This window comes from Gigantopelta aegis, chromosome 10 (assembly GCF_016097555.1).
Source record: "Gigantopelta aegis isolate Gae_Host chromosome 10, Gae_host_genome, whole genome shotgun sequence".
Lineage (NCBI taxonomy): Eukaryota > Metazoa > Mollusca > Gastropoda > Neomphalida > Peltospiridae > Gigantopelta > Gigantopelta aegis.
This window is the reverse complement of record NC_054708.1, coordinates 64,862,380-64,874,657: the sequence shown is the minus strand read 5'-3', so window position 1 is coordinate 64,874,657 and position 12,278 is coordinate 64,862,380. Positions and strand designations below refer to the sequence as shown.

Genomic DNA, 12,278 nt, shown 5'->3' with positions numbered 1-12,278 from the left:
CTCATGATATAAGAACATGTTAACAAAGTAATAGCATTTCTTTACTGGCGGTTCCAAAAGAGGAAACAAAACAGAAGGAAGATACCCAGCTATACTGTCTGTTACTGAATACTATATAAGAAACATTGATCAGGATTATGGTTAGTTTGTAACTGGAATAAGTTGCCGTGATTACAAACACTCAGTTCTTTGAAATAATAAATGGTTTTACATGCATCAATCTATAATTCTCCCGAATCTCAATAAGTGTTAATCTCTTCTTTAAAAAAAAAAAGGAAAAAAAGTTTAGTTTTATTTAACAACACCACTAGATCACATTGATTATTAATCATCAGCTGTTGGATATCAAACATACATGTATGGTCATTTGGACACAGAGGAAACCGGCTACATTTTTCCATTAGTAGCAAGGGATCTTTTATATGCACCTTTCCACAGACAAAATAGCACATACCATGGCCATTGATATACCAGTCGTGGTGCACAGGTTTGAACGAGAAATAGCCCAGTGGGTCCACCAATGGGGATCGATCCTAAACTGAGCGTGCATCAAGGGAACGCTTCTTAGAAAACAAAGGTCTAATTTGTGGGTTTTTTGGTGTCCAGCATAGTTTGTTCATTAGTGATCAGTTTGCTGGAAATATTTTGAATGCAGGTAATTACAGGGTATTTGCTTTTATTTCAGTTAGTGGTGGTTATTGGACATTTTATGCCAACATTCTCGCTACCTGCTCCCCCTTGTTATAATCTTCTTTCCCATGTGTATGATGCTGAAGTAATTATCTGTGGAAATTTACACTGGTGTTGTCTGCTTTTGTCTTAATATGCATGCATACCAGTTGATAGTTATTAGTTATATTCCTCTGCCTTAGGTGGTTTCAGAAATGATCCTATAGATAGTGAGATTAGTATATCCTCATACTTGCTGTTCAGAAAATGTTTTGGCATGACCTGCATTTAAACAATTGCGGTGCAACTCAACATTAAAAAAAGTCATTATCAAGGAACATTTTGTTTTTAATGTCTAGATTAGCGATATTTCTCGTCAGTTGAAAATTAATTAGCAACTACTGTTTAATGTTTCAAAATTTTGTAGTGATCTCTGAACCAAGTCATGACACGATACTAAACAAAATGTTCTCTAAATAGGTACTACATAGTAATTACATGTATAGTATCTGCCCTACAACCAACCTCAACTTCGTCTCATTGTTTTAAACATTTACGAAATATCATTTATTGCATATAGATGTAACTAATTTATACCAGTAGGTAATGAATTGTGAAATTTCACTAATATTCATTTAAAACATAGATAAGTGAATATAATATAGAATTGTCTGTTTTTGTGTTGTCTCATGTAATTTGTAAACAAACAAAAGAGTGTGGTTGTTTTGAAGTTTCATTTGCCATTCTAAAATATCTTGAGTTGCAATCTCACCTGTTAAACGCAGACAACTGCATAGTAGATGACTCCCATCTACTTAACTCTGATAGTGTCAGCATACATGATTGCACTTACAGGTGAAGTGAGGTATTTTCTACCTGGTGTGTTTTGAAAGAAGCTCTTTGTGATTAGTCTCGAAGAGGTACTTGTATACAGGTATCTATACTTGTCATGTGGAAGCTTCATTCATTCTTAATTGGGTTCACTTTGGCTTAAATATAAATTATTTTAATGTGATTTTTTATTTTTACTGAAGATAAAATTAGGAGTTTAAAGATAGTAAACAGTTTGGCATTGTAATAAAAATGGTGTTTCATTTTTTAAAATGAATAATGGTGCTTTTCATCCATCTCATGAGATAATTTCCAGACTTTTCCGACTTCCAAAATTAATAAGCGGTGATGGTGGTAAATGGTGTAGAAGATCCAAACAGATTGCTATGCATTTTTAAATGGATTACAACTAATGTAATTATTGGGAGTAGAATGATAGAAAAATATGAAGAAAAGTTTTTCAGCCAGCTGATTTTGTCCAAAAGTCTCCCATTATTTAAGCAGGGGCGGGACGTAGCCCAGTGGTAAAGCGGTCGCTTGATGCATGGTCGGTTTGGGATCATTCCCTGTCGGTGGGCCCATTGGGCTATTTCTCGTTACAGCCAGTGTACCACGACTGGTGTATCAAAGGCTGTGGTATGTGTTATTCTCTCTTTGGGATGGTGCATATAAAAGATCCGTTGCTACTAATGGAAAAATGTAGCGGGTTTCTTTTCTAAGACTATAGGTAAAAATTACCAAATGTTTGACATCCAATAGCCGACGAGTAATAAATCAATGTGCTCTAGTGGTGTCGTTAAACAAAACAAACTTTTAACTCTTTTTTTTTTCCCCCATTATTTTAGCCTGAATGCAAAGAATTGCTCCAGCACAAAGCCTACCCTCCCTCCACCCTTCACTCTCCACCCTCCACCCTTCACCCTCCCACCGTGTACGCTTATAATGAATACCTCTGATTTATGAAAGCATGATTTATTCTGTGCGTTTTTTCCCACAGATAGAACAGAAAGGTAGTACATGTACTACTGCTATAGCCTTTGATTTTCCATTTATGGCATTCTTAAAGCTGCAAAATGTCCTCTTGCCGGGAATTCATCTTGCAATTCATCTTGCAATCTCCAACGACATATAACCGTAAATAAAATGTGTTGAGCGTGTCGTTAAACAAAACATTTCCTTCATCTTGCAATCTATTACACCTACCTGTAGGTTGATCTTTTTTTATTCACTATATTTACCACAGAGCTATTTACCCCAGTACCGAGAAGACCTACATAAAGACATGTTTATTTACGTCAGTGCTATTTTATTACTTCACTGTGAGATGCTGGAGATACGTGCCAGTACCTGCTCCTGCAAATACACACGTTTAGTTTTCCTATCTTACTGTCTTGATAAACTATTGACTTACAGCAATTAAATTACAAGTTCTAGATCTATAATTAACAGATGAGCTATACAGGTATGTCTGGACCCAGTTAGTGTAATAGATTCATCATGGTTATATGTGACTTATTGCAGGCTGGTTTTCTTATAAATTATATATTATTTGTTTTCGACTTATTGCAGGCTGGTTTTCTTATAAATTATATATTATTAATTTTGTTTTTAACTTATTGCAGGTTGATTTTCGTATAAATTATATATTATTTGTTTTTGACTTATTGCAGGCTGGTTTTTATATAAATTATATGTTATTTGTGTTTACTTTGTCTGATTTATCTGAGAAGTTACCAGTATTCATGAATCATTCTTAAAAATGTGATATATTTGTAAAAAAAAGTTTTAACTTTATTTTATTTCAGATTGCATAACACATAACACATACATGTACTTGTATTAGTATGTCTGTTACAACATTAACAAAGAACAAACCTGTTTAAGTTCTATTGTTGCTTTTAGGATGGAGAAGGGGATGGGGTGTATATGTACACATGTAGGAAAATAAAAAGTTGATATACATGTACACTTTGTGAAAATGTTGACAGTTATGACCAGCCCTTAATATTATATGCATGTACATAAATAATATACAGTCACACCTGTGTTAAACAGCTACCAAAGGGATTATCAAAAAGTGGTCTTTTAAGACAGGTGGCTGCTTAATGTAGGTCACTTTATACTATATTAAATTTGGAACAAAAATAAGATTGCTTAACATAGGTGGCCGCTTAATGTAGGTGGCCACTAGAGCAGGTTTGACTGTATTACTTATAGAGACGGCTTGTTAACTAACATACGTAGATCTACATGTATATAATATTTGAAGTGTGTAACATATTTAGTCAGACTTCCTGGGTGTCAGTTTACACACAGTTAAAAACAATAGCCCTTTCACAGAAGTTTTATTGCTGCATGACCTCAAACATGACCCAGAGTGAACTTAATGAGGAAGCATTACCAATACCGTGACAGATAAGGGGAAACTGGCTAATTCGTCTCCAATACAAGAGTTTTGGTCAACATTTGCAACACTAACCCATTTCCATCGGTTACCCTGGTTTTAATAAGAAAAACACCTGTTTAATATCTGTGTTTTCTCCTTCATTTGATATCTGTGTTTACTACTGCGTAGATGGTGGATATTCCTGTTACACATTGTTTATAGGATAGGTTGTAGTGTCATTGCTTATTGATTATGATTGGTTTGCAAGAACCCATTGGGGAGTGTGATTCAATATTAATGAATTAAAGAGTTAAAACTGTTTACATTCATTGTATCTGAATAATCTCTAGATGCTTCTTGATCTAATGTGTTATTGATTTGATTTGTTCAGAAGGTGAGGCCTTGGTTGGAGATTGTATAATCTTAATTACAGATATGCATTATAATATTAGAGCAGCAGAGAGCTAAAATGTCCTGGAGTTCAGCATAGGTTGACATATGTCAAAATATTTGTCTTATTGTCAGAAATCAGGAAACCAATGTTGACAATGTGGCGAATTAGTGCAGGCTGAGAAATTTTGGGTAGAAAACTGCCTGTTTTTTAATGTTAAAAAAAAAAATGTGAAAATATAAAATGTCAAAGTGTCTTAATTATTACTTTCTTTTTAGAATTTAATAGATTTTTCATTATTTTATATATAATGATATGTTTGCAGGGTTTCCGCCAGTGGGTCAGAAGGGTATAATTACCCTAAAATCTTGGGAATTAATGGATACATTTTAATTGGGTTTTTTAGGTAGATTATAGCACGAGAACTGCTGTTTAAAATTCATTAAAGTATATGAATGCAGTGTCCTATTTCAAAATATTTTTTTACCCATAACCCACTAATGATCAGTTTTGTTTTTATTACTACCTTCAAATTATTTTCTGCCAGAAAGCCTGGTTTGTAGTAGTAGAACTGCAGATGCCTGTATGGCTGTTTGTTCATGTTTACTCATGATAGTAGAACTGCAGATGCCTGTATGACTGTTTGTTCATGTTTACTCATAATAGTAGAACTGCAGATGCCTGTATGGCTGTTTGTTCATGTTTACTCATGATAGTAGAACTGCAGATGCCTGTATGACTGTTTGTTCATGTTTACTCATGATAGTAGGACTGCAGATGCCTGTATGACTGTTTGTTCATGTTTACTCATGATAGTAGGACTGCAGATGCCTGTATGACTGTTTGTTCATGTTTACTCATAATAGTAGAACTGCAGATGCCTGTATGACTGTTTGTTCATGTGTACTTGTCTGTGTTTTTCCAGGTTATTAGTCAAGGCAGTCAGGATTCCCTGGACAGACGGTCCAGTCTACCCCGGATGAAGAGCTATGATGCCGTCCTCTTTGACATACTACGGGTTGCACCCGAAGACTTTGCTGTGAGTATCTTTAAACAATAATTAATCAAACTTTACAAGGTGGGTGTGCTTATTGCTTGTTATACTGACACGAATGCTACCGGTGGACCAAGATATGATCCTTTTTCATAAAATTCTAATGAGCTCTGTTTGGTGCTAGTTTTGAGTTACTATGGTCTGTTTGCTTGAAAAGGGAACCGATGAATTGGCATATAACTCCATAATGAATAAAGTTAAAATTCATATAAAAATATATTATTCAGTTTTAAACCTGTACTTTTTTTTAAAAACAATTCAGTGTAAATAAAAATAGTTTCTTAACAAATTATCATCAAATTGCATGGGATAAATACCCATTCCACTCTGCATTGTGCAGGGATATGGCCCTGATCATGTATTAAGAAGTTTGTTTTTGTTTAACGACATCACTAGAGCACATTGATTTATTAATAATCATCGGCTGTTGGATGTCAAACATATGGTAATTTTGACACAGTCATAGAGAGGAAACTCACTACATTTTTCCATAAGTAGCAATGGATCTTTTATATGCACCCATTCCAGACAGGATAACACATACCATGGCCTTTGATATATGAGTCATGCTGCACTGGCTGGAACGAGAAATAGCCCACCGACGGGGAATGATGCTAGACCGACCACACATCAGGCGTGTGCTTTACCACGTCCTGCCCCTTGATCATGTATTAACTATTATATCTCTGTCATTCAGATTTGTTCAGTTTGTGCAAGTCAGAACGGGTTTTTTGGTCCAATCTGTGCATCCTTTACTGAAAATACCAGCCTTGGTGGGGCAGTGGTTAAACCATCAGACTACAGGCTGGTAGGTACTGGGTCCTGATCCCAGTGGAGGCATGGGATTTTTAATCCAGATACCAACTAGATCCAAACCCTGAGTGAGTGCTCCGCATCGGTGTTTGTTGTCTGCTAGATATGAAGGTACCGAAATATTCATCCACACCGTACACCAAACTACAGTGAAACCTCTCAAGACCGGACCCTGACCTTTTACAGAGTCCCTTTTCAAAAACCAGGACAGAACTTAACCTCTCTAAACCACATCCCTCTTAATACCGGACATTTGTCTTGGTCCCACCGGCCTCGGTGGTGTCGTGGTTAGGCCATCGGTCTACAGGCTGGTAGGTACTGGGTTCGGATCCCAGTCGAGGCATGGGATTTTTAATCCAGATACCAACTTCAAACTCTGAGTGAGTGCTCCGCAAGGTTCAATGGGTAGGTGTAAACCACTTACACCGACCAGTGATCCATAACTGGTTCAACAAAGGCCATGGTTTGTGCTATCCTGCCTGTGGGAAGTGAAAATAAAAGATCCTTTGCTGCCTATCATAAAAGAGTAGCCTATGTGGTGACAGCGGGTTTCCTCTAAAAAAAAACCTGTCAGAATGATGATATGTTTGACGTCCAATAGCCGATAATAAAATTAAAAATCAATGTGCTCTAGTGGCGGCGTTAAATAAAACAAACTTCACTTTCCTTTACTCAGAATGTTTCCTATGGACCACTAATCACTCCCCTGGAGCTTATGAGGAGAGTGATTTATGACTCGCCTGGTATTTTCAAACATGAAGGACTGGCTTTATATTTACTGATTTCTGTTTTCCTCATAGGAAGCGATTTATTTGGTGTCACACCTGCAGACATTGATTGTAATATAATTATAAAGTAATTGAACAATCAGTTTCCAACCAGTCACATGTTTACGTTTGAGCAAATGTCCCTAGGGCATTGCCATGTTTATTAGCAGTGACCTTGACGTTTTGTACTAGCCACCATAAATTGGCATTTTCTCTCTGGCGGAAAGAAAAAAAAAGTCATGAAGAAAATCTGTTCTATTACATGAAAGAGTGTTTCAGCCTGAAGACAATAATTTGTTTGTTAGAGTATAACTAGCATATGTTTTGTAATGCAGTGTTATCACTTCACATCTAGCGGGTAAACGAGAATTTTGCCAACATTCTGTCAGAATAATGAGATTTGCAGATTTCTGATGGAATTGTTTCTATATTACTACGCAAATAATGCCAGGTGTAAAAGCTCGCATTTTAGAACTTATCTTAACACACTTATGTTTGTTTAAAGCCCACAAAGTGATGAGTTGTCAGGTAGCTGTATTTTTTAGTTAAACCAATCATGTGTTACGCCATTCAAAAGTTATAATGTTATGTTCTTAAATGAAGACAATACACTATTCAGCATGGTCACAGTGTCAATATTTGGTAGCAGTCATTTGATGTTTAAATTTTTTGACTTTGAATTTCATTACTTTCATAATACTTTTTTTTTTTTTTTCCTCAAGTATAAAATTAATAAATAATATAATATTGGTATTGAAAATAATCTGTATTAACACTTAAAGTGACAGACCCTAGTTTTTAAACACTGAGACATATTTTTCACTATTAAAGCCAGTTTTGATCATTTAAATTAGAAGTATTTACATTTTATTATTTAGAATATTAATTTTTGTATACCTAAAGTGATTCTTGTCATCCACGTTTTTGTACTACCCCAAAATGCATTTTTCTTAATTCTAAAAATGCATGTTCATCTAAGAAGTAACAGTTATCAAGACAAGCTCTAGTTATTTTTAGACAGTATTTCCCCGTTTAAATATCACAGACTTTAGTTTGACTCTGTTATAACCTTAACAAACATGTTACAGGTTTGTAGATTAACTAAACTGAGTGTCCATTTTCACGGGCTGAAACCAGGGTCTGCGCCTTTTAGTATTTTTTCTTTTCTTGTTCAACTTAAATTGTAAAAGTCTGTTGATAGAATCTGAAGTCAAACATAATTTTATTTTTTAAAGTACTTGGCTAATGTTACATCAGCTCTATACAATGTCAGATAATCATAATCGTAATTGAAACATTTTACTATTTGACCAATCCCCAGACCATTAATTTTTTGAACAGCAATAAATATTGTTTAAACCAACTCTCAATAGTTACACAATATTCATTTCATTTGTTTTCTCTTTTTTTCAGAGTCAGATTACTCTCCTTGATCTACCGGTGTTCCAGGCCATTCAGCCCGATGTAAGTTGACTAGTTTGTCTCTGTATTTATCAGATACCAATACATCTATATTATACTAATATCTAGCTGTAGAGTCATTGTAATCATAGTTCTCTATAAACTAACACAACCAAATTGATATCCATCCATCATAATTATTATTCCCTAATGAAGTAAACGTTTAGCAGTTATTTTCTTTATTATTAATGATGTGAACTGCAAAAGTTATTTCCCTTTATTGTTAATGAAATGCACTTCAACCATTGTTTCCATTTGCTATTAATGAAGTAAACTTCAACAGTTATGTCCCTTTGTTATTAATGAAGTAAACTTCAACAGTTATGTCCCTTTGTTATTAATGAAGTGAACTGGATTTTTATCAAATTAAATTTTTGAAGTACTCAGAAACTGTTCCAGGGCCCGTATTTATCAAGGAACTTAAGTTTTTGAAATTGACTTATCTAAGTCAAAAACTTATGGTGGTATTCATCAAACAACTTAAGAAAAACTTAAGTAAGTCAGAGAGAAAAACTTAAGTCAGTGGTCGTTAAGGAAGTATTTCCTGTTTATAAACATCCGGTGGAACTCTTTCTTTTAAAAAGAGGTAGAAATACATTATATTGGGGGGTGGGGGGATTAATTAAATAAATAAAAATATGATAAGGTAATGTGCATAAAAACTAATTTTTATTATTTACCAACACATTTTATTTATTTACTTTTATTAAATTTAGAAATGTTTTCATTAATTATATTTTTTCTTGTAATAACAGCAATATGTTTCAAGGTAAACAAATAGTCTAATGTTAATTTAATTAATGTAAAAAAAAGAAAAGTATTAAAACAACACATCTTGCTTATAAAGACATGTACATGTATAAAGTTGATAGGTAACACTTTAACTGAATAAAATATTTAATTAATGTAGTAAAGGCACACTTTTGCAAGCCAACATGTTGGGGTTTTTGCACCGGTTAACACAATTTTGCATGTCACGGCTTTATGATAAGTTTATGAACGAGCTCATAGACTAGCTGTCTTATCAACAAAGAGCTTACACATTTTCATATAAAAGCTGCAATACATACCTTATTGTAATTTATGAATCCATAATTGAAATCAATGTTTTATTTTACTATTAACGTAAACACCGAAGCGTATTTCGAATTTCCCTCCAAGTGACACCGAACACAACAATCATCATGGCTGCCAAACTACAGCTGATCACATGACGTATTTTCAACTGTAGACTGAGTATAGTCTGTTTCACAATTAAATCATTGCTTCAACGTGATGAATGAAAACATGTATACAGTTAACAATAGACATGTTTAGTTTTCATAAATTTTCAAATTGTTGTTTGTTATTGTTTTTCTTCTCTTTTTTGTTGTTGTTTGTTTATTGTTGTTTGTTCTGTTTATATATATAAGGCATGTATCTATAATATTTCACGGGGTTATTATTTTCAATGTTTTAACATAGGTAGATCATAAATGAAAAAATAAATATGTGTTTACAAATCTACATTTACCATACCTTCTTCTCTCAATCTCCCTACCCTCCTTGTCATTGCCATGAAAAAAAACCTCCTACTATCGTGACTCGAAATTGCTCTATTTCCCTATCCGTAAGCTGTCAGAATATGTAGACACACACAGGGAGACGCGTAAATAGAATCTACTCAAAATTATTTGCTTAGAAAGTGTGTTTCTTGTACTACGCCTTACAGATTACGGAGGGAAATTCAGAAATTATTTTACGTGATTTTCAGATTGTTTTCCATTATGACGCTGTGTTATTATATAAATAAAGACGATATCGAAATATTCGGTGTTGACGTGGACACGTTTTGTGTGTGTCCATTTATGCGGTTAACCGTACGGTTTTGCAGTTATCAGTACCAGTAACTTGTATGTTTTTGGAAATGTTTCCGTATTTACCACTACATGACCCGGTCAGAAAAAAAACACCGGACAAATGGACAAAGTCTTAAATGATATTTCATTGTGTATTGTGGGATTTTAGCTGTGTATATATTCTCGCCGGCATACGCACTTGTAAGTGGACACGCAATTTAACTGTCATAACACAGAGTTTAAACAGTGTGTACTTTCTACTTTGTATACAATTTAAGTAATTAAAAAAACAATTTACACGACTGATTTTTGAGAGATTTACACGCCCTTGTCAGCCGCATGTGACGGTTTTCGACGGTGATTACAAAATAAATGAAATTATAGTGTAATTATGTACAATATTGAAGTGGCTTAGCTTAGACTTGAGATGTAGGACGGATAATAACTGTAAATAATGCTAACTTTGAGCTACTAGTGGAGTTTTAGAAAATAATTAACTAATGTATTGTTAGTATTACCATTGTATTAGTGCTCACCAAATATTCCTCATGAGGCTCATCTCGGCCTGTATATAGTTTTAAAGTTCCTGTAGTTAGCATATATGTTTTATTATTATTTTATGTATTGATTTGACAAATATGGATTGACACAATTTCTGCGGTGCTCCGAAGACGATAGTTGAGGAATCTACGACCAACCAATAACGGTTGTTGTTGATCACCTCATAGTATTTTAACAACTCAGATAAACAACATAGTCATGCTTTGTTGCTAGTTGACACTACAATGGATAAACTAAATAACGATGTCGTTAAATGTATAGGATGACTACAATTAACATGCGTAGTAGCTTCTTCTTTTTTTCTTTTTGCTAATAGGACGGTTTTCGATAGGTCAAGGATAGTTGTTCTATTACAAACGTTTAGCTTTTTAAATATCTACACCGAAATTAAATATAAAATGTCTGCTTTTTGTTAGTTTTAAAACAGTTTAAGTTTTAGTCATAATATAGTTACATGGAATGTAGTTTAGCTATAGTCCATCCCACGGGAAGCACCATTTTCTTACTTTGGCATTTGTACTACAAGTTATTTATTTCTAAACAAATTATTTAATTGCACATGGAAATAGATTTTTGTTGTTTGTTATTTCCAAAACACTTTTACTTTTTTTCTTACGTCAAATCAAACTGAAATTATTTACAAAATTCATTGTTCATGGAGGCTGGGACGGACTATAGAAATGTATGCCCAGTTGTCGTGTCGCGAGTTATACGTTGTCATAACTTCAATAAGGCGTGCGTGCCGTTTTTGTTACACTCGAACGGATGAAAGTTATATGGATTTGACTGGGATTTTGTATGAGTTAAATGGGTAAGTTTGTGGTATTAGTATTTTAAACTGTTTAACTGTAAGTAGTAAGTTTTATTATGTAAACTTTACCCCAATTTATTTTGGTAAAACAATATTGAAAATATGACCGTCACCGCTACGCTATTTCAACAGTTTGTCACATTTTACCGTGAAATTTAAGTTGTATACTCACTTTTCCAAAAATATAATGTCAAAAATACTTGATATTTTTTCAGCATCATTTTCGTTTTTCTGACTTAAGTCAGTTAGGAAAATCTTAAGTCTGCTAGGCAGGTGGCTAAAATGTTAAGTCAAAAACAGACCAAACTTAAGTCTAAGTAGGTTGATAAATATGACTTAAGTTTGTTTATGGAACTTAAGTCAAAATCGTAAAAACGTAAGTATTTTTAGCTGACTTAAGTTTTTTTTATGACTTAAGTTCCTTGATAAATACGGGCCCAGTTCTTTTTCTTTTTCCTCTTCATTCTTTTTTTTCCTTTTTTTTTTTTAAATTCATACTAACCACTTACTTTTCAAGACCCTGCCAAGTTTTCCAGATTTGTTTTATCGAATGTAATATTCACCTTTGTATTACATGTATGGTTGTATATACTACTGGTATGAGTAAGTGATCGAGCTTTTTAACTATCACAGCAGTACATGAATCTGATCCTAATCTAAAGTAAAAATCATTTTTACTTTGTTTTAAAATGGAGT

The 12,278-nt window shown here is 33.8% G+C and overlaps 1 protein-coding gene across 3 annotated transcripts in view; it reads left to right on the top strand.

Moving 5' to 3' along the window:
* LOC121384562 (ras-specific guanine nucleotide-releasing factor RalGPS2-like) overlaps positions 1–12,278 on the top strand; it is a 111,603-nt gene that overhangs the window by 57,929 nt on the left and 41,396 nt on the right. For all 3 annotated transcript variants that reach the window (XM_041515017.1, XM_041515016.1, XM_041515019.1), the window contains 2 exons: positions 5,203–5,316; positions 8,325–8,375. In XM_041515017.1, the coding sequence (XP_041370951.1) occupies positions 5,203–5,316; positions 8,325–8,375 (165 nt within the window). The remainder of the gene's footprint in view (positions 1–5,202; positions 5,317–8,324; positions 8,376–12,278) is intronic.